This window comes from Schistocerca nitens, chromosome 1 (genome assembly GCF_023898315.1).
Source record: "Schistocerca nitens isolate TAMUIC-IGC-003100 chromosome 1, iqSchNite1.1, whole genome shotgun sequence".
NCBI classification, from domain to species: domain Eukaryota; kingdom Metazoa; phylum Arthropoda; class Insecta; order Orthoptera; family Acrididae; genus Schistocerca; species Schistocerca nitens.
The window spans coordinates 1,175,991,857-1,176,018,965 of record NC_064614.1 but is presented as its reverse complement, the minus strand read 5'-3'; the positions used below and the strand labels follow the sequence as shown (position 1 = coordinate 1,176,018,965).

The 27,109-nt window shown below is 39.1% G+C and overlaps 1 protein-coding gene across 4 annotated transcripts in view; it reads left to right on the top strand.

The window, feature by feature from the left end:
• Nucleotides 1–27,109, top strand: part of LOC126200231 (ADP-ribosylation factor-binding protein GGA2) — a 136,800-nt gene that overhangs the window by 60,286 nt on the left and 49,405 nt on the right. For all 4 annotated transcript variants that reach the window (XM_049936692.1, XM_049936693.1, XM_049936694.1 and 1 more), the window contains exon 7: nt 11,566–11,695. In XM_049936692.1, coding sequence (XP_049792649.1) covers nt 11,566–11,695 — 130 coding nt within the window. The remainder of the gene's footprint in view (nt 1–11,565; nt 11,696–27,109) is intronic.

Here is a 27,109-nt window from a genome sequence, read left to right as displayed (position 1 = left end):
GTGAAAACAGCCGAAGCATCCAAGGTAGCCAAATTCATCGTGGAAGACATTGTATTAAAACACTGTGCCCCAAGGTCATTAATTATGGATCGAGGGAAAGTTTTCAATCGAATTTTGTGACAGAGAAAAACCTTCGTTGTAACGTTATTCATCACATGACGACTACCTACCATCCGCAAATTAACAGGCTTACTGAACACCTTAATAAGACCTTGGCCAACATTCTATCAGTGTTCATTAATGTTCAGCAGAGCAACTGGGATGAGGTGCTAACTTTTGTGAACGTTTGTCTACAAAACCGCCAAACAAGACACCATTGGATTTACACCATTTTTCCTGGTGCATGGGTGTGATGTGACTATGATGATGGACACTGTGTTTCCGTTACATCCTGACGATGTGGACGACGACTATGTCAGCCAGGTGTTAACCAGAGCTGTGTTAGCTCGACCCTGCATGCTGCAGGATCAAAACAATCGCCGAAGGTATTACGCGAGCCATCGCCCTATTGTTTAACAGCCTGGTGACCTCGTCTGGATCTTCTCTCCTGTTTGGACAGTTGATCTCTCTGAGATGCTCCTCAGGTGCTACTTTTGACCTTATAAGGTTGTAAGACAGTTGTCTGGTGTCACTTATGAAGCTGAAGATTTTGACCCCGACACAATATGACAAAAGACGAGAGATACGGTCCACGTCCTTCGAATGAAGCCCTGTAAGGATCCCGCAACCCAGGGTAAATTCAAAGCTCCATCGACAGGCAACAAGCAGAAAGGTGATGAAGAGTGCAACAGCAAAGGAAGTTCTAAGATCACCGCCAGGGCGAGCATTAATCATTGGGAGTCAGAGTATGCAGGACCGATGACCCATTCCTGGACTAGGAGGACGTAGCACAGAGGCGCTGTTCTCTTAAGGAGGGAGCAATGTCGCAGAAGAAGCTGAGTAGCACAGTCACCATGGTGTAGTGGTTATGATACTAGACTGTTGCATGGAGGGTTGTGGGTTCATGAGTTCAGAACTCATCTGGACTGTACAATTTTAATTTCTGTATTCAATTTGAGTACATTCTAGAAGTATCCACAAATGCCAAGAATCATTGTACTGGAATGTTCTGTAGCTGTATATATACTGTATGTGTTTTGGCCGGAGGCAGTTTGCTCCGCACTCTTCTATGTGCAAGTGCTGAATAAACCTTCGTTAAGTGAAGTTAGTGTCTGCCATTCATCTAATTACACCTTCTTCTACATGACATTATTTGTTTTTAAAATATGACATTTCTGTTATTATGTTTCAAATGGGCACATGTCACTGTCCGTGCCCTATAGGCGGTGCAACTTGTATTGTTTTCGTGGCAGCAATGTAAGCCAATGACAATGCTTGACGAAGATATCCTCTAAATTTCTTTGCACATTATGGTTTCTGGTAATATGCATCCATGCCATTCTAGAATATTTTCTGTCTACTCACCTTTTAGTAGGTATTTATCTCTTTTCTTTTCAGCTCCTAGAATTGAATAAAATACATGGTTAGTCCAACTAATATCTATTTGCCTAGTTACATGTCTCATCCATCTCCATTTCATTTTCATTTCAGTTGTAATTATGTATTCCACTTGGCTCTGTAGCCTGTTCTATTTTCTCTCTCTCTCTCTCTCTGTGTGTGTGTGTGTGTGTGTGTGTGTGTGTGTGTGTGTGTGTGTGTCCATGAGTCTCTTAGTGCCTCACTAAGTAACCCTCAACTTCTGAATGATTTTTTCCATTAAACTTCGATTCTTGTAAATTTTTGCTTTCAGACATATTGAAATTTATTTATTTTTTAAATTCTGTTTACTCGACTGAAAGGACTCCAGGCTATTTTTAGTCTGCCCTTTATTTTTTTTTCTGTCCTTACAGTACTCATCAACTCTCCTAAATACAACTCTTCAAATCATTCTGTGGCTTCATTTTAATTCATGCTGTTTTTCTTCCTCCATGGTTTGATTATACATTAATTTATAAGTTAGTCATATTATAATTCATTATGAGCCCTGTTTTCAAACTTGCTGTATTAAGTTCTTCCATCGGTTCTTGAAGTTATCCTGGTGTAGAGACAAACAGTGCAGTATCTTCACCAAAAGTGACAGTGGTTTGGTTACGTTACAGTAACACAAATTCCGTCTTTTTTTCCCAAGAGGGCTGCAGAGAACTCTTTTGGTAGTATGTAATGCCTGAATTCTCCTACAAATATGATACTAGAGTCATTCAGGAACAAACAACCAAGAGACTGTAAAATGAAAATCGCTGAACGAATTGCAATGCCATTGCCTATCAAAGATGATGTCCTCGTAAGAGTGCTGAGGATCCACACTTGCTGCTGGAGGGACGTGGGCATGTTGTCAGAAAGAGCACTTGCATGCATTGACCATCCATTGTACTGAATACATAGAAATGAAGGCTTCAAAAGAAAAGTAAGGGGGTGTGGTTTGTTTTCTGATGGTGAAAGGAGTTGGGGGAATGGGAATTCATCAAATAGTGACCCAAGTGTACAAAAAGCTGTGCATGTTCATTAAAAGGGTCCAGGTATGGCACAAGTAATTCAAGAAATGACTGATGTGCCAACGAGGCACAATCTGGAACATCACACAGCATTAGCGATACCACTGTCATATAGATGGATGCCTTTAGTACCAGAGCATCAGAATTGCAATGCAGTTTTCTCCATATACTTGTTCCATTCTTTGGTGAATTTCTGTTCCCTGCAGTGCTTTTGCTGTAATGAAACATACTACATCCATTTGCTGTTATTCTGAATCCCCCATTTCTGTTTTCAGCGCCATGAGTGCAGTGGATGTTAGACAGGTGCACATACTTGTTCTGTCATTATGTAGGTGTGCTCCAATATCCCTCAAGTCCTCAGCACTCTTACAGGGACCACACCTTCTTCTGTCAGTGGTGGAATTGTGATCCATTAAGCAGTTTTCATTTTACAACCTGTGGGTCATTTCTTTTTGAATGTCCCTAATACATCTTAACTTGAGTAGAGATATTAGTGAAAATAATTTTCTGGCAGAGGTTATGCATATTTAGGAGATAAGGATGCAATATTTGAGATGTGATGATGTTGCTGTCGTAGCCGCTGCTGCTTTATTAAGATATAAACGAGACAATGTTGAGATGTATGAGTAATTCTACATGACAAAAAGGCAATAATAGTCAGTGGGAAGGAGTTGTGAGGTTTATAGAGCAAGGAAAAAATGGCACAATTTGCAGGGTTGAATGTTGCTGATCGATGTAAACTAAAGTGAAGAGACTAGCTAGAAGATTTGTACACAAAGGAACAATGCAGTTCAGATGGTTTCTCTGGTGATATTCGTGACTATAATTTGGAGTTCAAACAGATACAATCAGGATGATATACTAATAATGTAATCAAGCAAAATGACAAAACTGTAGTATCATGAGCTAGAAACAAATAAGAACATTTCAGAATCAAAATTAAAATAATTGTTATGGTAGCAGCAGTAAATAATCTTTGTTATAATGATAGTAATTATAATTAATGTAACAAGGGTAATTAAAAGAGCAAAAGAATAAAATAATTCCTTTGTCAGAACTAAAGCAAATACTTTTTAGGTTATTACACTAGTGGCTGGCAAGAGAAGGGAAGCAACACTTTTAATTTCAGTGTTAGGCCACTTAGTTTTTGATTTATGTTATTCATCTCTTTCACATTTGTAGCCATTTCCTTGCCAGATGGTGTCCCTGCGGTTACTTGGTCCACACATTCTGAACTGTGAGATAATGCTGTTCATAATTCTGAGTCATCTGCTTTAGAGAGCTCCTGTTGTTATGCCAGTTATCTCTGGCACATTTTGTTTTTTGCCTGAAAATTTTGTTGTTTAGAGTATGAGATGAACTCGATGAGATTTTATGGCATGTGAACCTCTTTGTTCCACCAGTGGCTCTTATCAGTGTTCATCACAATCACTTCCATGCCTAGTTTTCCATGCAATATATTTAAGCATAGATAAGCAGCATGTAAATGTCGTATTGCTGACCATTCTATCTGTCAGAATATTCTTTCTCTATGAGATGTTTTTATTAAACAAACATTTTGGCTGTTAAAACACTAAATTTGAATATGTTTTATTTACACAAGAAGTTGTCTGCAAAACTAATTTTAACATTTGAAGTATTTTAACACAATTTGTTGACTGCATTCCACATTTACACTTAGATCTGATCATTGTTGCTAATAGAACCATTTGTCAGTTCTCCAAGGTGACTTCGCAGTTGCTGTGTCTGGGCCAGGGAAATGAAACATAAATGAGAAAAAAATCAAATAAAGTATAGTTGTTTCATTTGCCAACACTTGTTGATTTTGAAATAAGGGGGAGGCAAAACAAAATAAGTTCATTTATTGAGATTGATGTGATGTAAAATAAGTAATGACTGTAATGTTGCTTACACAATACAATAGGATGATGCGGTGGTGGTCATCTTCGTCATCTTCAGTCTGAAGACATCAAACTTTGTCTTTCTCTAAAATCCCCCTCTCCACCTCTGTCTCTCCCAATTTGGCCATTTATTAATGCCTCAGCATGTGTCCTATTAGCTGATTCCTTCTTTTAACCAAGTTACGCCACAATTTTTTCTCCCTCACTTCGGTGCACTACCTTTTATTGGATATCTGCTCCATCTGTATAATCATCAGCATTCTTCTGTAGCATCACATTTTGAAAGCTTGTAGTTTCTTCTTGTCTGTACTGTTTATTGTTCACATTTCACTTCCACACAAGGATACGCTGCAGACGAATACTTCCAGGAAATATTCTCTTACACTTAATTTTATATCTAGTGTTAAAATATTTCTCTTTTCAGGAACACTTCTCTTGCTATAGCCAGTTTTCATTTTATATCCTCTCTCCTTAGATCATTGTCGGTTATTTTGTTGCCAAAACAGCAAAACTCATGTACTACTTTGTCTCATTTCCTAATGTAATTCTGTCAGTTTCAGGTGATTTAATTCAACTACGCATCCTTATCCTTGTTGTATTGTTGTTGATGTTCATCTTACAACCTTTTATCAAGATGGTTCATTTCCTTCTCAACTGCTGTCTCTGTTTCATGCCCTTTGACTCATATTGCTTCAGTTGTACTTCTGTACAAGTTGTTGATAACCTCTTGCTCCTTGTCTTTTGTCCAACCTACACTCTAAATTCCAATTAGAGCATTTGTCAGAATTGTCTTTTTTATGCTGTAAATGTTAGTTTACCTTTCTTCAGTCTGTCTTCTAAGATGAATCGTAGGTTCACTATTGCATTATATGTTTCTACATTTCTCCAGAACCCAAACTGATCTTCCCCCAAGGTCAGCTCCTAACAGTCTCTCCTTTCTGCTGTAAATAATTTGTGGTAGTTTTTTGGAACCATGATATATTAAACAGATAGTACAACATTTTTCCCCACTGTTAGCAGCTGTCTTCTATGGACTTGGTTTTAGTGCCGCCTCCTTGAATCCAGGGGTTATTTTGCCTGCCTCCTAAATCGTGTGTACCAAGTGGAATAGTCTTGTAATGGTTGGCTCACTCAAGGATCTCAATAACTCTGTTGTAATATCTTCTACTACTGGTCCCTTGTTGCACTTCAGGTTTTTGGTGCTCTGTCATATTCTTCTCGCAGTGCCCCATGTTGTCTTAATCCCCTCTTTCTTCTCACTTCATAGTAGTGACTTTTGAATGTCTTTTATAGCTAATCTATACTTCCTTCCATCTTTTAGCCGTATCTTCTTTGCTTAATATGGTTTTCTCTCTGAGCTCTTGGCAATCATACAGGAGCTTCTCTTTTCTTCAAATCTTTCTGTAATTTTCCTATAGTTGGCATCTACCTTACTCAGTAATGCATGTGTCTACAGCTTTGTATTTCTCGTGTAGCCATTCCTATTTTGCCATACAGCACTTTCCATTGGTCTCATTTTTTAGATGTCTGTATTATTCCCTTTCGTGTGCATTTCTGTTTTTCTCCTTCCATCAGTTAAATGATGAGAGTACCACTACTGGAATGTGTCATTTTGGCTGTTTGAATGTCTGCTGCCTTCACTATCATATCATCCTAAGTTACCCATTGATCTTCTGTCACATTCCTTTCACCTGCTTCAGTCTCTCTCTGCCTGACACTCTGTTTTGAACTCCCAGCACTCTCTGGTTGTTCCATCATATTCAGGCCCCTTCTTTCCTACTTTTCTGCAATTTTTTCAGTTTCATTCCAGAGATTGTGATAAAAAATTTTGGTCATTCGGCAAATTTCCGAGGAGGAAAGAAATTTGTGGTATAAGGTGACTAAAAGAACAGACTCGTTGATATGGCACATTCTGAGGCATCAAGAAATCTTCAGTTTAGTGCTGGAGGGAAGTGTGGGGGGTAAAATTGCAGAGAGAAACCAAGAGACGAGTATAGTAAGAAAGTTTTAAAGGATGTCGGTCTACTACATCTGCTCGTGAAAAAGTGTTGCAATTCAAAATCTCATTTCAAAATTTCCTCCTTCGAATTTTATAAATTTTCTTAAACTTTCTGTTGTCGCCATGTCTCTTCCAAATATACGGCCTCTTTTTATAATTATTAAACCAAGCATTAGGAATGATTAAATTATGTTCTGTGCAAAATTCTAGTAGGCAGCTTCCTCTTTTGTTTCTTCACACAGTGTATACTCTCCTACTATTTTTCCACCTCTTCCTTTTCCTGCTATTGAATCCCAGTCTGTTGTCGCAATGGAATTCTTGTCTCCCTTAACTATCTGAATAACTTCTTTTGTATCATTGTATATACTTTGAACCTCTTCATCATCTGCTGAGTGAAGACATATATGTTGTTGTTGTTGTCTTCTTCATCCCAGAGACTGGTTTGATGCAGCTGTCTACACTATTCTATCCTTTGCAAACTTCTTCATCTCCAAATAACTACTGCTACCCACATCCTTAAGAATTTGCTTACTGTACTTCTCTCTCTCTCTCTCTCTCTCTCTCTCTCTCTGCCTCTCTGCAATTTTTACTCCAGCATTGAATTGAAGATTTCTTGATGTCTCAGACTCTGTACTGTCAACCAATGTATTCTTTTAGTCATCTTGCACCACAAATGCCTTTCCCCAGTTTTATTCACTACCTCCTCATTAGTTATGCGACTTATCTATTTATTTGTCAACATCCTTCTGTAGCATCACGTAACATCACATTTCAAAAGCTTCTGTTCTCATCTAGTCTAAACTACTTATTGTCCACATTTCACTCCTGTGCAAGGCTACATTCCAGACAGGTGTATTCAGGAAAGATTTTCTAACACCTAAATTTATATTCAGTCTTAACAAATGTCTCTTCTACAGAAATGTTTTTGCTGTCATCGCCAGTCTGCATTTCATATCCTCTCTACTTTGGCTATCATCGTTTATTTTACTGCAAAACTCATCTACTACTTTTAGTGTGTCATTTCCTAATCTTATTACCACAGCATTGCCTTATTTAATTTGACTATGTTCCCCTACCCTTGTTTTGCTTTAGTTAATGTTCATCTTATATCCCTCTTTCTGTACAACTGCTCTTTCAAGTCCTGTGCTGCTGTCTCTTACAGAATTACAAACATCAGCAAACCTCAAAGTCATTATTTCTTCTTCATGAATTTTGATTCTTTCTTTATTGCTTGCTCATTATACAAATTGAATAACGTCAGGGATATATGCTCCCTTCTCAACCACTGCATTCCTTTCATGCCTTTCGAGCCTTATAAGTATCATCTGGTTTCTGTACAAGTTGTAAATAGCCTTTCACTTCCTGTATTTTACCCCTGCTGCCTTCAGAATTTGAAAGAGTGTATTCGAGACAACATTGTCAAAACCTTTCTCTATGTCTACAAAAGATATGAACATAGGTAAGCCTTTCTCTAACCTATTTTCTAAGATGAGTCTTAGAGTCAGTATGTTTCATGGGTTCTAACATTTCTCCAGGACCCAAACTGGTCTTTCCTGAGGTTACCTTCTACCAGCTTTTTCACTCTTCTGTAACTAATTTCTGTCAATAATTTGCAGACATGATCTATGAAACTGATAGTTCAGTAATGTTCATATGTGTCAGCACCTACTTTCTCTGAAATCGGAGTTACTACATTCTTTATGGAGTTCAAGAATGATTTCTCATCCCATACATTGCACACACAAGGCAGAATAGTTTTGTCATGGTCGGCTCTCCCAAGGGTATCAGCAGTTCTGAGGGAGTGTTGCCTACTCCAGATGCCTTGTTTTGGCTTAGGTCTTTCAGTGCCCTGTCAAATTCTTCTCGCATTATATCTCACACCTCATATTGATCTACTTAGTTGTTCCTTTCTGCAGTAATGCAAAAAAGAAAAATCACAACACCAAGGAGTAGTTTTGGCGACATAAATGAAATCTGGGATGCATGTTTCTACATCTGAAAGGTGATGATTATTCAAATTTCACGACAATCGCATAAGAATGGCACTAGTAGCACCACTATGAGGATGCAAATCAGGTTTGCTTTAAATACACTCTGTAATGGTCATGAGCATTAGTTATCTTTGTAATTATACAATAACGCATTTAAGACCACAAAGATGCCATTATCAACACTTCACTGTATTTGAACTAGGTCACATATTAGGGCTACGAGAAGCTACATGCTCCTTCTGTGATATTGTAGAAAGACTTGGTAGGATAGTAGTCATAGCACATGAGTGCTGAGAGTGGTGATCACAAGAATGTACGATCACAAGAAGACTGGTCTCCAGACGACCACTTGGTGCTACCAAGAGGTAGTTGTTCAACGTAAGCTCTGGCACATCATATTGCATCTTCATTAATCTGAGTTGAATCAGTTACTTCAAGGACAGCTCCGAGCCAGACACACTGTGGCGTGCATTCCGTTAACCCCAAACCACTGTCATTTGCAACTTCAGTGGTGTCAGGTGAGAGTTCATTGGTGGACAGGGTGGAGAGCTGTTGTTTTTTCTGATGAAAGCTAGTTTTTCCTTGGTGCCCATGTGATGCCCATGTGTTCATTAGGAGGAGGCCAGTTGAGAGCTTACAACCAACCTGTCTGAATGCTAGACACACTGGACCTGCATCTGGGGCTATTGTCTGGGCTACAATTTTATAGGACAGCAGGAACACTCATTGTTATCCCAAGCAACCTGACTGCAAATTTGTTAGTCAGTCTGGTGATTCAACCTGTTGTGCTGCCAATCATGAATAGCATTTTAGGGGGGTTTTCCAACAGTATAACACTTTCCCACATACCCAATAAGCTATACAGACTGTCAAATGTTACTTTGGTCTGCTCGCTCACCAGATCTGTCTCCAACCGAACACATATGGGACATCATCCGACAAAAACTCCAGTGTCATCCTCATCTAGCATTAACCGTCCCTGTATAGACCGACCAAGTGCAAGAGGAACGGAACTCCATCCCACGAACTGACGTCCAACACCTATACAACACAATGCATGTATGTTTGCATGCTTGCATTCAACATTCTGGTGGTAACACCAGTTATTAATACACCAGTATTTCACAGTTGGATTGGCCTATCTCGCATTTGCATTAACCTGTGATCTTGCAGTGTTACTCACTTAAATATGTTACCTATACAAATTAAACAGTGGAAAATCCAGGATGGAATAATGACAGTATTATTAAAAGGATAGATTGCTAGATTGCTACTCACTATATAGTGGAGATGTTGAGTTTCAGACAATAAAAAGACTGCTGAATTAGAAAACACACACACACACACACACACACACACACACACACAAATTAACGCAAACACAACTCGCACACACATGACCACTGTCTCTGGCTGCCGAGGCAGACTGCGAACAACAGCGCACGATGGGAGAAGCAGTCCAGGTGATGGGGGTGAGGAGGAGGCTGGGGCGAGGAGTGAGAGATGTAGCAGATTACGGGTGGGGGAGGGGGGGATGGTGAAGTGCACATCATAAATTCTTTCAGTCTCATCATCATCTGCAGAGCTAGTTGGCATGTAAAGTTATACTACTGTGGTGTGTGTTGGCTTTGTACCTATCTTGGCTTTGATAATGCTGATTATAGCAACTTAAACCTGAACAGGAATCATGTCCATCCTACCACCGAAGTTCATTTATCCTCACTATATCTCAATTCAACCTATTCATGTGCCTTTTCTTAATTTTCTAGGTTTGCCAAGCATGGTTAGGTGCACATTGGCAAAACTGGCCCATCCACCACTTTAATTTATGTTACAAAGTTATTTTAATTAAGTATAACATTCCATATTCTGACCCGTGGAACTCCAGTTCGGCTTTTTCTGGTAACTACATCCTTCCGAGTAGTCCTTGGTTGAAGATCCCAATGAGGGACTATTTTGCTTCTAGAATATTGTACTGAAGGAGATGCCATCATTATTAAACTATACGGTTGGGCTGCATGTCCTTGGGAAAAATATGGCTGTGGTGTACCTTTGATTTCAACCATTAGCAGTATCAACATGGCAACATGATATTAGATAATGTTTAAAAGGTCAGATCAGCCTTCATGCAGGGCATTGAGGCCACTGCTCTTCTTCAGGAACCAAATGTCAGTCTGCCCTGTTCACAGATACCCTCCTGTGTATCATATGTAAAGTACGGTTGTCTGTATTGTTGAGCCAAGCAGTACACCACCACCACCACCACCACCATCACCACCACCACCTGTGGTTTGTGTGTGTGTGTGTGTGGGGGGGGGGGGTGTTACACATGTATTTTACACCAATATTGGCTTTGTTGTCGTTTGCCCAGATATGTTTTGCTCATCTTCTGATAAAAGTTTGTGCAGGTCTTGGATTAACAGCTGCAGTGAACACAGATTTATGAAATTCTGCAGCCCAATGTAAATACTCTGTTGATGTGTTGCATCTGCTGTCATAAGTATTCTGTGGATAAGATCTTCTGTTATAGGAGCTATCCCTTACTTTGTAAATGTGGCCATTGTTGCTGTTATTTTTTGGAAGCATAATCCAGCTAAAATAAGCACTAGAGAATGGCACATGTGTTGTATTTCATCAAAAGTCTAAAAATTATTAATGTTGTTGTGAGATTTTATACAAATCTCCTTCCATTGTAGAATGGGATATTATTGTAACATGTGTGGCATTTAAATAGTAATTGTGTTACAAAATACTGTTAATAATTCAACTGGATAGATAAAAAATCTACTCACCAAGTGGCAGCAGAACACACACATAAGACAGTTGTAATTGGCAAGCTTTTGAATCCAGTGCCACTTCCTTCAGGCAGAAGGCTTCAATGGGAAGGGAGAGGGGTGAAGGAAAACGAATGGAGAGGTCTAGGAAAAAGGGTAGATTTTGGGTGAGTCACCCAGGACTACAGTTCAGGTGCGACTTACTGCAACAGGAAGAGAGGGAAAGACAATGATGTTTTTATCTGCCGCATTACCAGTAAATTTGAACTATTGTGTAAGAAATTGGGTCACTGTGCCATGATTCATTGTGATTCTGAATGTTAATTGATGTTTACATTTAATGATTAATTGAAACTTATTATGTTGCAGTCTCTAATTTGTTGGATCCTCCTGAGAAGCCCAGTAAACAAAAGGCATTGGAGGATCTCGATGTCCTGGGGGAAACACTTCTTAAACAGAGTTTGCCTGCTACATCCAAAATTGGTTCACAATTTTCCAAGTAAGTCACCAGCATTAAAAATAGATTATAAAAAGAGAATTAGAATTTAATAAAATATTTCACATAATGACATTAATTTTCTCAAACTTGTAATAAGTTGACTCTCCTTGTTAGCTTACTGCAATTTGAGCAATAGGATACTGTTGGGAATAGAGGAAATAATTTTTCTGCAGATAAGAAAATAATTTCATGTCTGGTCCTTAGAGTCTTTTCTGATGCATCTGTAACCAGAATCCACACACTCTATGCAATACTCAGAAACATTTTTTAGTGTGCCCAAATTAATCCTCTACATAGCTAAATTAAATCATTTGAAATAATGGTCACCAGCCTTACCTTAATCCGCGATGCAGGATTAAAATTGTCACTACTCCTGTACCAGTAATAAATCCCCTATACCAGTCTTTTTACTTTGAGATATATTCTTAGAATGAACTGGAAAATGTGCACCACTAACAGTTTATACACTGCCTCCAGCTGAATATTAGAAACTTTTGCTGTTAATATAAAAAAAAATGTGAAAACAGAAATACAATTCAGAATCAACTAGTCCAGAGATACAAAAGCATTTCACTTCAAATTTCTGTGGAAATAGTGGAATTTGTTATTTCAAGCAGACTTTGTGTAATCCACCCTATTTAGTAAACACCACTTCAGCTCAGCACTCTGAGGCCCTTTTTTTTCCGACTAAGTACATGCTCACTAAAATGCAGCACTCACCAAGAAAACCTGCAGATTAAGCAAACTTCCAAGCATGTACACATGTGGGAAAGCAATTGTGAACTCTTCCAGAATTTTCTGTGCTGGTGTAATGATAACTTTCTGTATCATGAAGGATCAGTCACACTATACCTTCGTATATGCAGCATTCTTAAAACATATCATCGCAAGGCCCATGACTCACCACCACCTTTCTGCTGGGCTGCTTACCAATGCCTCGATTTAGTGAGCTCCAAGTTGCTTTGTGAAATTCTTTCAGAATTTAACCCTTTCAGCCAGTCAACCTTGAGATATGAATGCAAGCATTTCATTTGTCAATTCTTACACCTGCTTATAAAATTCTTGTGGAAGGTGCTGCTTATTATCAGAAGTCTAGCTCTTTAGGTCAGCTTTGTAGACATTGACCATAACCCTGTGTGAAGGATTATGGAAAGTCCGATCCATTCTCTCAAGGCTGGACAAAGCTCCCTGCCACAGCATACCAGAATCAGACCCTGTCATCCACTATGGCCCAAATTTTTCACGAGGTGTGACATGTTACAATATCGTGGATATGTGCATAGAAAAATGGCAGGAAGCAAGGAAATACAGGTATAAGAAAATTTAACCTTAGATAGAACTACCATTATTAAGATTTCATGCATCTGTGTTTCTGTAACATAAAAAGACAGAATATATATGTGAAAAGGCACAAAGTCCATAATTATATTGTGCAGAATGTTAAGCCCAAATATTAATTTTATAAATTCAGATGCCTTTTATTGCTGCAGTCTATTTCATTTGTTCCAAACACTTTCCACTATTTTGCATTAAGTAATGTTTAATGGATGTAATCTGGAATAATACAGTTTTGCTTTTATATGTGATGTTTGTAAATTAAAAAAACAGCTCAGCTATAGCCGACTGGTATGTGGCTCATAGAAACTCTCAACAAAATATGATAGTTACATTAACTTTTGAGCTGTTGCTCTTTCTCTAGAAAAAGTGCACACATTCACATGGACAACCACATAGACATCCAAACTCTCACATCTGCAACTGTGGAAAGATTGACCGCTGATTATTGATAGCAGTTCCCTGGGTAGATAGAGGTGGGAAGAAGGTAGGAAAAGGATGCACGAGGCAAAGACGGGGCAAACAGGACAGTGTGAGACAGCTTGTTCGACAGATGAATCAGCAGCTATACAACAAGATGAAGGGTTTACCGCATAAGAGATGGAGTTAGGGAGGAGGGGAGGAAAGGAGATGTGGAAGGAGATAAAGGGGGAGACAGGGAGGGAAGAGAAAAGGGGGAGAGGGTGTAGGAGAAGGCAGTACATGATCTGGACAGGGGAGGATTGGTGGGGAGAGAAGAAAGAAGGCAAAAGTTAAAGTGACATGATAGGAAACAGGTTAGTGGAGATTTAGACCAGGAGGATTACAAGAGTGCAGGATATACTGGAGAGACAATTCTCACCTGTTGTTTCAGAGAAACTAGTGCTGGAAGGGAGAGCTTGCATAGTGAAGCAGCTGTTAATAGTCATTTATGTTGTGGTGTACAACATCTTCGGAAATGGGAGGATTAAGCTTGTGCTGTACTACTGTTTGGCAGTGGCCATTCATGCGAGTAGATAGTTGGTTACTTGTCATGCCCACTTAAACTGCTGCATGGTAATGCAGCACAGATAATATATAACATGGCTCCTTTCACATGTGTCCCTGCCTTTTATGGGTAAGAAAGGCCTGTAACTGGTGTTGATAGGTGGGTCAGTTACAAGGGATGACCCTTGGGGCACAGCAGGGTTGGAGTAGGAATGGATAATGATGTTTTGTAGGTTGGGTGCACAGTGAAACACTGGTCTGGTTGATGTGGGTAATTTCCCTCATCTCAGGACATGATGAAAGGTAGTCAGGGGCCCCGAAGAAGAATGTGGTTGTGCATTTCAAGTCCATAGTAATGCTGGGTGATTGGAGTAGTGCTTGTCAGTGGCTGGTTAACAGGCTTCATGCTTTCAAACAAGTAAATTGCATAGGGGATCTATTTGTGGATGAGCTGGATAGGATGCTGTGGCCAGTAAAAGCTCTGGTATTGTTGTACGAGGGCTATTCAGAAACTAAGGTCTGATTGGACGCTAAATGCAAACCACAGTGAAAATCTGATGAATCTTTGCACATACATATTGCATATAATGCATGTGCATGGATCACATCACATTTCTCTTTTCGCTTCTGAATGCACAGTGAGCACATAAAAATGCCTAGAAAATATCGTCTCCCACCAAGTATGAGGGCCTGGTGAGAGACTTCTCTTGATGTCATGCAGCACACATAACATATCTGTCATGTGTTTCCTTCTTCATGACAATTCTTGGCTGCACTCTGGAGGGGCAGCGAAGATGCTCCTACACTGTTTTCATTGGGAAGTGTTTGATCTCTCTCAATACACACTGTAATTGGCTCCCCTGAGTTTCATCTCTGCTCCCATGAACCACTAGTGATGAAGACAACATTTTGGCACAGACCTTGAGCTGTAGACTAGCGTTGAGAATTGACAGAAAGCACAGGCCTTCTATGACGAGGCTGTTGAAAGTTGATACATTGCTACAACGAATGTCTTAACTCAGAGTGGTGACTATGTAGAGAAACAGCTGTAAGATGTAACTAACTGTTGCAAATAAAAAAAATGGATTTTCACAGTTTTTTCCATTTTGTGAACAATCAGACCTTACTTTCCAAATAGCCCTTGATTTCCACACCTCCTGATTTCCACCGCTGATCTGCCATTACAGGTGGCTAGGCTGTAAGGAAGAGACTTTCTGACATAGAATTAGTGACAGCTATCCAAGTGGAAGTACTGCTGGTGGTTGGTATGCTTGATATGAACAGATGTTTTAACGGAGCCTCTGAGAGGTGAAGATCGACATCTAAGAAGGTGGGTTGTTGAATTGAGAAGGACCTTGAGGTTACGGGGGAAAGAGCAGAGGTCATCCATGCCATGAGTCCAGATAAGCAAAATGTCATCAGTGAATCTGAACCAAACTAGGGTTTTAGGCACTGACTGGATAGGAAGGATTCCTCCAGTTGGCCTATAAATAAGTTGACATAGGATGTTGCCATGTGAGTACCCATGGCAGTACCATGGATATGTTTGTATATTTGGCTTTTGAATGTGCTATAATTGTGGCTTGCAGTGTGGTTGGCTAGGAGGATTATGAAAGAGGTAGTGGGTTTTGTAGGAGGAGTATATTGGGAAAGGTGGTGTTACGTGGCCGCAAGGTCGTGGGCATGGAGGATGTTAGAGTGCAAGGATGTTGCATCCATAGTGACAGACAAGGAGTATAGAGATAAAGGGACAGGAACTGTGGAAAGGTGGTGAAAGAAGTGAGCATTGTCTTGAATGTATGATGGGAAGCTACAGACAAACAACAATAGCTGGGAACTGTTGGTCGACAAATGCAGAGGTTCATTCTGTGGGAATATTGTACACAGCCACAATGGGATGATCAGTAGGTAGACCTGTGGAGTTGGGTTTGTGGAGTAGGTAAAAGGTACAAGGGGGTGGGGTTTGCTGGTGTGAGGAGGGAGATGAATTCAAGTGTCAAGTTTTGGGATGGACCTAAGGCGTTGAGGAGCTGCTGGAAGTCCTGTTAGACTACTGGAATGTGGTCATGGCTGTAAGGTTTGTATGCAGAGGTGTCTCCCTTCCTCTTTTTCCTCTCATCTCCACCTTCGTGTCCTTTCCTACCCCCATCCCCCCCTTCCCCCTCCCCTGTATATGCTCTACACTTTGTACCCCTTTTGTCGTCTTGCACATCTGCTGATTCGTCTGTCAGAAGACCTGCCTCACACCACCCTCCTACACCCTCCTTGTATCGTGCATCCTTTCCTACCCCTTGCCACTTCCATCTACCCCGGCAACTGCAGTCAGTCTTGCAGTGGCCACAGCTGTGAGCATTTGGGTGTCCGTGTAATTGTGTGTGAGAATGCGAATATGTGTACTTTGGCTAGAGAAAGGACAAAAGCTAGTGTAATTACTGTTTTCTGGTGAATATTTCTGTGTACCATACATAAATGAGCTGTTGAACTTTTATTTTATTTCTTAGTTCATCCAGAAATTTACGTTGTTGTTATTAAATAGTTCATATCACAATTTTTTTACAAATAAACTAGCGGTTACCCACAGCTGTGCATGCACATCAGTAGTTTTCTTTTGGGATGATTGATGTTCAGTAAGTAAGCTGTTGTATGTGTAGTAATGTAATGATGTCAGCTGCCCTCAAGTGTCTGCCTGTTCTGGTAAGTGTAACTATTGATGTGTGCCGCCAGCCCTTCCCCCTGCCAATCCACTTCTCTAATGCAAGACATGGTGGCATGTGCAGAGTCTCTGTCAAGCAGTGTGCGTGGAGGGGCATGGGCAGAAATGCACGTCTATGCATTGTGCTACTGAAGTAACTATACATTGTACAGCTGGACATTATATGACAAATTTAATAATATTTTAACCCTTAAATGCATGATTTTTTATTTCAAGCTGTAAAAATTACCATGTTTAGTTTATAGTGCCTACATTTCGAAAAAAATATTGAAAAATTTTTTAAATTAAATTAACAAAGCACTATTGTTGAAAATCGCTTTGTAGCTGATCAGCTACATTTTGAGTTAACACCTTACGAGCCACAATAAATGTGCTTATTTTGCTCCCTCAATTTTGACCAAATCTCTCGTAATTTAATTGTTGATTATGATTAAATACTTTGTATAGGAAGGGAAAAATCCTAAAATAATAAATAGGACATTAATGTTCTAAATATTGAGCATTTATTGTATATTTTATACACTTTTATATATGAACAATAAGGTATCTAGTTCCAACAGGTTTGTACCCAAGCATGTGATAATCACTTTACATGAAAAGTTTGAAAACAGTTCTTTTGTTTGTGCAAACACAATGCAACTGCACATTTATTACACTGAACCCAGGAAAATCCCTTGCATCCTGGCATTTTGCACCTCTGTCTCACTTGCAAGTACGAAGGCAGGTGACCTACTTGATCCAGCCTTACATCTTGTGGAGGTACATGTGCTGTGGGCCCCTTTGTCTTCTTAGCTTGTATTTGGTTTTCGAGTTCATTACTTGGCCTTCCACGTTTTGCTGAAGTTTGACCTGAGCGACACAAACAGTGAGCAATTTCCATTCGAAATTCGGAGAGTTTCATAGTTCTCCTAATCCCTTTGGTTTCTGCTACTCTCCTATACAACAGCCAGGAATTGACTACTCCCATGGCCAGGAGATGGTAAAACAATCTTATATACCATTTTCGACTTTTCACAAGAATTTTATGTCGACCCATTATGCTGTCAAGAAGGTCAACACCTCCCATATGTTTATTGTAGAGCTTAATTATTTGTGGACAAGGTATTGTTATTCTTGACTTTGTTTTTTTGTCATACCTCCCTGCTTCATGAATAGGCTGCTGTCCAGCAAGTGTAGAAAGCAACATCACACTCTTGTTATCTTTCCACACTACATTTGATATGTCGACACCATCCACTGTTGCGACGCGCTCTACTGATGCACCTCGTGCCATTTTCTTCAGCTCAGCTTCTGAAGGGAGCTTGCAGTCTGGCACTCTGTTTCTTCTGACTGTCCCAAGTGAGTAAATTCCTTGTTTATGTAACCATACAAGCAGTGGCAGACTTGTGTAATAATTGTCACAGTGTAGTTTGTGGTTCATATTTCTTGGTAGTATCCTACTGAGTCGAACTACAACATTTGCACTTGCTCCCAAGTCTTCCTCCCCAGTCACTCTTTTTTCTGGTTCATTTTCATCTCCAGTGAAAATCTCAAAATCGTAGGCATAACCAGATATGCCACTAATAACAAATAATTTGTATCCATATTTATGAGGCTTGTTTGGCATGTATTGTTTCAAATAACTTCTAGCCTTTGTTGAACATATCTGTTCATCAACAGAAACACACTCCTCAACAGGTATTGTTTGAAACCGAGATCTCATCAATTCTATTATGGGTCTTATCTTGAACAGTCTATCATGACCTTTTTCACCCCTGGGTATCATTGCACTGTTGTCATTGAAGTGAAGAAACTTACGTATTTGCTCATACTGATTCACTGTCATTGTTGTCTTGATCAGATGAGTACCAGTAACTTCTCCCCAGTAATCCCTCGTATTAGGTACATGAACTATTGACATTACGAGACAGATGCCTTTAATTTTTTTATGTCATCACAGGATAAATCTATTGGTCTATCAGGATTACACTGCACACTGTATCTATGAGACTCTTCGACAATTAGATCAAACAATTTAGATGGAAATATATGTTTGAAGAATTGGTATGGAGTATTTAAGTTTATTACTTCTTCTGGTAACGAAGTATTGCCATGAAATTTTGACTGCAGTTCGGGAATAATCAACTGTTTATCTTTCCAAACCACACTCCTGCTGTTTTTGGTAACATTTTTGCTGCTGCATGGCAGTTTCAGAGCATTATCAGACAATTGTGACGTCGATTCCTTCATTATAACATCAGATTGTCTTGTTCCAGAAACATCTTCAGTCCTAATTACTGCTACTTGACTTTCTTCGTCACTACTGTCACTATCACAATCAACAGATTCTGGAGCAACATATGTCTCATCTTGAATGGAATCGTCAGAGAAACACTCAAGATCGTCATCACTGCTTAGTGGAATCTCTAACCATTCCATAAGCATTTCTTCTTGACTCTTTCGAGACATTTTTACGTCAGCGCCTGAAATGCAGTAAATGAAAAATGTAGCTGATAAGCTACATACACAAAAACAGGCCTCATTTCAAATCTATCGCAAAAACACTCGAATTAACTGTTTACACCATATCTACTTACGTTTCCAAAATGAAAAAGTAATTTTCAAACCCAGAAATCAGTGCACAAACACCAAAAACACACCTCAACTTTCCGCCAAAACACACACTTGGCAGTATGTCCACACAGCTCACTGTCGAACTGCTTCAGCTCGTCCTGCCATCTATGATCGCTATGAAGAACTACTAGAAACTGCAGCGGAGTGTATACACTTAGCTACATAACGAATTTGATCGAAAATGTTTCTCCATATGGAATAAATCGAAGAAATGAGGTCTGCATTAAAGGGTTAAGACACTTTATGTGAAAAATGTTTTCCATGCCTTAGTTCACAGTCTGTCTGACTATTTTATTTATTTATTGTTTTTTTTTTTTTTTTTTTTTTATTTTCTAAAGTAGCCTATGTTCTACCTCAGAGTTCAAGCTATCTCTTTACCAAACATCATTGAAATCTGTTCAGCAGTGAAAACGTGACAGAGAGTTACTTTCACAGTTAATGTTATTAGTCTGGAAGTATGGACGAAACATCTTGAGAATTGTGGCATCATGGTATTCATTTGGTTGAATCATATTATGTAGAACACACAAATCAATAAAAGCATTTTCAAAAATATGATACAGTTCAAACATAAAGAGTAAACAGCTTTTTCAAAGAGTAAATATGTTTCCCAATGTTGCATAAAACTAAATTACCTTTTTATTATTATTATTTTTTTTAAAAAAAAAAAAGAGTGGGTAAAATGTACCAGACATTCGCATGGTTGGATTTCTGGTGTAAAGGTTATTTGGAGGGGATCATGGAAGAGTGAGGGGAAAGTGATTTTGTGACATTATTTTGATGCTCAATCGTTGGGATGATATTGTACTGTTTTATCTTTTAACGTAAATAGTGAGATGTTTGTCATGGACACTTGGACATTCAAAAGGGATTTCTTTTCAGCTTTTTTTTATATGATAATTTTCTTGCTAGATTATAAAGTGTCTCCTATTGTTAATTCTGATTATTTTCATGTCTTTGTCTCTGGAGGGTGGCTTGTGATTTTGTTCTCTGAGATGGTCTACAAAAAATTGATTTGTCCCATACTTTCAAATTCTTATCATTTATTTATTTATTTATTTATTTATTTATTTATTTATTTTTTTTCCTGATGGCTATACAGCCATCTTCAATGTTTTGGAATTTCACGTAGTAATGTTACATTTATCTGAGAATTTCATAAGTAATATATTATTTTGGTGAAGAAGTGTTGCTATTGTTATATGGTAATGGTTGAGGAGATTTATGATCTGTTGTATGAAATCAGTCTGTGGGTTTGCAGATCACATTCACAGTAAGGATTATCTTGAATGTGTATTCAATGAAAATGGCTTGGTGATTATCCATGATTAAATCTTAGGCAAGGTATGGAGCATATAAACTTTTTATTCGCCTTAATTGTGTGGAATCAGGGTTTCAGGGGAATGTTTGGCTGTATTTAGGCCACAATATTTTCCTTTAATGTGTGTGAACAGTTGATATTTGTCTTCCTATTGGCACCTTGTTCTTCTGTATAATACAGTCTTTGGGTCTGATAGCAATAATGTGATGTTTTTAAAAGTGCTTTTGTATCTGATAGCAAACATTTTACCTGTTTGCCCCATGTATCTGCTGTCACATGCATAACATTGTAATTTGAATGTACGCTGTTCAAAAGATTTAGGGGAACATGACTTAGGGCATCTGCCACACTCCATTGAGCAATAATTCTGGACTGAGTATATTATCAAATTATACTTGTATACTTCACAAAGTAAGTACACCACAAAACATCATTACATCCTTGTTCATTATGCAAAAAGAACTGAAATGCCTGACAGCTGTCTTAAACAAAGTTGAAACAATCACTCACCCTGTCATCCTGGGCACTTTTCATTGGACTTCAAGAGCTTCAGATATGTGTATGGTCTCCATGACCATTTATCTACCTGACAGCTAAGTGGCTCACTCCTTATAAGTCTACAGAGGTCACCCTATGTTATCCATTTCCATTCTTCAATGAGAGCCCTTGAGAATTCTTGGAGAGTCTGTGATGGAATAGGGCAAGCATGAACATGTCTGTCAAACATGTCCCACATATGCTCAGAGGGGTTTAGGTCAGGAGTCACTACTCGCCATTTCATTACTTCAGTGTTCAGATGGTGCAAGGCATACATGTGTCTCCCACCATATGGGCTCTGACATTATCATGAATGAAAAGGACTTCATGATCATCACCTTATGCAGCAGCACATGGTCCAGCAGGATCTGTTTGGTGTACTATCACAGAATCTTGGCCAAATCTGATAGCTTCCTGGACAACATTTGGCATGCACTACTGACAATGGCATCACCACACAACTTGGCCATCACATTGTGCCAGAGGAGGTCTGGATTCGTCTGTGACTAACATGTTTTGCCAGTGATGCAGTTGCCAGCTGACATGGGAATGGCAGGACTGGAGGCAGGCTGCGAAATTTCATGTCAAGCGGGGTACTCAAACAGAATGTCTGAATTGTAAGGTCTTTTCTCGTAATCTGTTCCTTACAGTTTGATTGGACTCAGCAGCAGTTGTCTTGCAGTCTTCTGGTAGTAGCCATATGCCACTGCAATGCAGAGATGGCCAGATATCACTTTCACTCAGCATTGTAATTCATCAGCTACCATGTCCAACTCGCCATATGTACTGACCTCTATGCCTGTAGCATGTTCACGACCTATGGATGACAAGATGGAGAGACATTGACACCTACAGCAACATGGCGGAATTTTGTTCTTTTTGGATCAAACATACTGCCCTTGCATCTTGCATTGTATTAAAATGTCACATTGCATGTGATTGGTTGAATACAAGGTTTACAAATGACAACTATCATCTGTGTAACTCACTAGAAAACACTGGAACACTGTGTTTCTCACTCCCTTCTTAGGATTCACCTGATGTTGTAATGCATAACATGCCCAATAGGCGGTGAATGACATTAGTTGTTGCATATGTTGAAAGTGAAGATCTGAAACTCTTGTCGTGCGGGATTAGCCGAGCGGTCTAAGGCGCTGCAGTCATGGACTGTGCGGCTGGTCCTGGTGGAGGTTCGAGTCCTCCCTCAGCATGGGTGTGTGTGTGTTTGGCCTTAGGACAATTTAGGTTAAGTAGTGTGTAAGCTTAAGGACTGATGACCTTAGCAGTTAAGTCCCATGAGATTTCACACACACTTGAAACTCTCCAATAAGACCAGAGGTACTGCGTTAACTTACTGGATGTTGATACAAGTGTTCCCGTAATTCTTTTGAACAGTGTGTTCTTGGATAGAATTGTCTGTTATTCATGTTATGTGTATGCCTTGTCTTTTGAAAATGGTGGTGATTTTATGTGTGAATGTGTGTTTGTATGTCACTGTGTATCATCTTGAGACATCTTTTATATTTTCCAGATTATTCTCTGTTAATGTTATGGAAGAGAGAGAGAGAGAGAGAGAGAGAGAGAGAGAGAGAGAGTGTGTGTGTGTGTGTGTGTGTGTGTGTGTTGTTGTTGTTGTTGTTTATAGATCTTCGTTTAATGTTTAATTTTGTTGTTGTAACTGTGGATTATGTTTCTTTTGCATTCATTGTTTGTGACTGTTTATGATGTCTAATTCTTTTCAGTAGCTTTTCTTATTGAGTAGCACTATCTTGAGTCTGCGAAGCATGTGTTGAAGTGCTGCTTGTAATTGTGAATTTGGGAGTATTGAGGTTTGTTGGGTGATTGTGTCAGATGCTGTGGATTTGTGGTAAATTTTGAATAGGTGCTTGTTATTTTGTATTTTTTTAATTGTTATATCTAAAATGTTAATTTGATTAATATGTTCATTACCAGTTTTGAATTTTATTTTTTTATGCCCCTTGTTTATGCTGGCATGTACAGGGTGCGTCAAAAAAATGTATACACACTTTGAAGCGTCATAGAAAATTTATTTCCCGTTCTACAATGTTAAATTTCTGGAAATGGAAAGCTTAAAGTCCAATTGGAAAAATGAATGTACTTTGCAGATGTGATTAATGTTCAAACTGGTGGCCTTCAGCATCAATACATTTCTGAGTACGGGTCACCACTGGTTCCGTACATTGTACCAAAATGTCCAATGAGATTTCTGCGCACAGTGCCTGAATCTCATTCCAAAGTGTGTCCAGGTTACGTGGTTTACGTTTGTACACCTCATCTTTTACTGTGCCCCATAAAAAGAAATCCAGTGGCGTGAGGCCTGGAGAGCGTGCAGGAATTGGTCCCCTGCATTCTATCCACTGGCCTGGCACATTGTGATCCAGGTATGCTCGTATGTCCCTATGATATGATCTTGTTGGAAATAAAACTCATCATTACCGTATAATGCACGAATGGTAGGGAATATGGAGTCAGCAAGCATTGTTAGGTACTTTTCTCCAGTAACAGTACCTTCAAAGCGGAAAGGCCCAATGAGTCCCCTTGCAGACAAACCACACCACACATTTACACCAGGAAAATTCACAGCCTTTTCAACCGTAATGTGAGGATTACCAATTGTGCCTATTGGCAGTTCCATTGAGTTTGAATTGGGCTTCATCCGACCAAATTATGCAACCCATAAATCCCGGTTCACATCTCACCATCTCCTGAACCCATTCACAAAATTCTAACCTTCGATCTGGATCGTCGTCACTTAGCTGTTGCACCAGCCTTGGAATGTACACACGAAACTTGCCTTTCTTCAGAATGTGTAGCACACTACTAGCACTTACATTACTCTCACGTGCCGCTTGCCTTGAAGATTTTTGAGGCAAACGCTGTAACAGATCCAAGATCGCAGTTGTGGAATCATCACTTGTAGCTGTGCGAGGTCGCCCCGATCGACCTTTATGCACATCACACACTGTTCCACAAATTTCGAATTTGTCTCGTAGATGTACAATTGTTAACCTTGAAGGTGGTTCTGCACCATACTCACTTCTCCACTGTCTTCGAACCACAGCTACATTCTCAAACTTCCAGTACCACTTAATTATCTGTTTCTGCACTTCAAAGCTCAAACACATGTCCACCATGTTGCAGTTACTTCCTTGCCACTGCTGCCACCTGTTGAAGAAACACAACATTACTATCTCACAGATATTTAACCTTGTAGAACGGGAAATAAATTGCCTATGACAGTTCAAAGTGTGTATACATTTTTTTGACGCACCCTGTATTTTATCAATTTCTGTTGTATACAAGAAGATTGATTACGAACAGGATCCCCAGTTTCATGAGTCTTAGCTATTATTTTTATAAAGCACATTGAATAGATTATTGTCAAAAAACAGTTGCAAAAGAACGCAACGTATTATACTGGTTCAGATAAATTGTATCATTACATATTAAATTGTATCATTACATATTAAATTGTATCATTACATATTAAATTGTATCATTACATATTAAATCCATTGAAGCTGTCTTAACATGTCTGGAATCATAAAATAAATTACAGCAAGACAAAGGCATATAACTATGCAAACAAACTTGTTAAGTCTAAATTCCATATTTTGTGAGATGAAGGTGTTCAAGTCCAGTTTCCACAAATTTGACTTGAGACCATATACATAATACCCACATACAGTTTCAGGTGTGAAAGAAGGCTGTCAGTGCTGTTCGAGCCCATGGTCTGTTGAGGCACTGTTACCCATTATTCTCATGATATATGCTTGAGTGGTCCACTTATAGGAAATCAAATAAAATATTCTTATCGGAGGTGTAGATACTCCACCGTTGGTGTAGATACTCCACTGTTATGTGGGAAAATAAAGCTATATGTGTGAGTATTATTCATCAGCTTGTGAATGAGGATTGGAATGTACATCGCCGCCTAAGTATGTCAGCTATTCAGTAAATTGCACTCTGTGGAGTAAACAACGCTCTGTGTAGTCTTAAGGATCGAAAATCCAGGAGCTAGAAATCACAAGAGAAATTCGGTATGGGAAAGCAAAAAAGCTTTTAAGGCATTGTAAGCACCTAGATTTTTCAAGTTTGTTAAGAAGCTAAGGCTAATGCATTAACCATGGCACAAACCAATAAGACATGTACCTGCAAATGCACATGACAAGAAAAAAATCTTCCAGTACCCAGAACTGCTCCCAGATAATCGTGAACATTACTGTCCATTAGTGTGCTACCATTACAACAACCAACAGAAAGGAGGGGGGGGGGGGGAGACTGAAAGATGAAGAAATTCATAACTACAGGGAAGAAAAGGAGGGCTGCACAGTCGGTGGACCCTCACCCACAATACTAACAGACTTTCAGAAAATTGGTCCAAAGGTGTCTTACTGTGTGGCGCACATTTTGTTCGAAGAGATTGATGCCGACTGTCCACCTCAAAATATGAATTTTGAAGTTTGCTACAGGGAGCTATCTACCCCAGAAACCACATGGTCAGTCTTCACTATTCTTGTTGAGGTGAGACTTTTGGTGCTGGTGAAGCCCTTGGGTCTTTGTCTTCCAGAGACTCATTTCAGAGACACTGACTGAGTGAGGTGGTGTGGCACAGTGATGAGACAAAGTACTTGTATTTAGCAGGATGCTGGTTCAAACTCCATCCAGTCCCCTTGGTTTAAGTGTTCCATGATTTCCCTAAATTGCTTAAGGCGAATGCTGGAATGGTCCCTCGAAATGAAATGGCGGATTTACTTCCCCAATCATATCTTACTCCATTTCTAATTACCTTGACATTGTCAGGACGTTGAATCCTAATCTTTCTTCCTTTTTCTTCTGTTGTATCTGATTTTAAAGATACTAGAGGAGTAGAGTGCACAGATAAGATTCAAGTGATTATCAGATACAGTGGTGTGTGGGTTTATTCCTTCCATGTCGTTGTTGAGAGAGACCATTCTGAATATGAAACAGCCATTTAAATTTCTTGGTCCATATTTGATTATGAACTGATATGGTTATCACATATACAGGTCTTAATATTACTTGAACATAGATAGCTAGCACATGAGATATTATTGAAAGTATTTTTAAAATCTATCAATTTATCAATTATCTATTGACTGTTTTGTGCAAGTATTTCAAACTAAAAATAACTTTCTAAGCATTTTCATTGCTTAAAGACAACAATACAAGATATGCAGATTTGTCTTATAAAAAGTAAGGTATTTGAATTCTTCTCCTTTAGTCTGTTGTATTTTTCATTAATTATGCAAAGTCGACAGACAGCACAAATATTTAGTGGCCATTACATGCAACATGCTATTAGATTTTGCCCGGTATTCTAATGCACAAGCACGCTTGTCTGTTACAGGTTTTTCAAAATATTGATGTAGGTCAATTATGAAATCACCGTCTGGTGTAACGATATGTATGTTACGCGCTTGCTGATTGGGCAAAAAAAAGTAGACCATCTGATTTCAAATGTAGACGTATTAGCACTGCTCATAGATGCTTGTGTTTCAGGTATTATTCTTGGTGTTGCTGCAGTGATAGCAGCATACTCTTTCTGAAATAATTGTGCAGTGTTGTCTGCCTCTTGAAATGTCCTGAAACCAAGTTTCTTAAACCTAGGATGTACTAATGTCACACGTGTGATTTCAGACTTCCATTGACTGATGTAATCAATTAATCCAAAACCTTTGTTCTTCATTAGTTGTTAAGGTGCTTTCCAAGTCTGACAACTTAGCTGAAACACCTCGTATAAGAGGTATAATTAAGTAAACAGTGACATATGACTCCCCTGAGATTGTTGTTGTTGCTACTTCAAAAGGTTCAAGAAGACTCATCTCGTGTATAGCTAAGTAATTTTCTGCTGTGAGGGAAGGCCGTGCTTTCCAACTTTCATTGA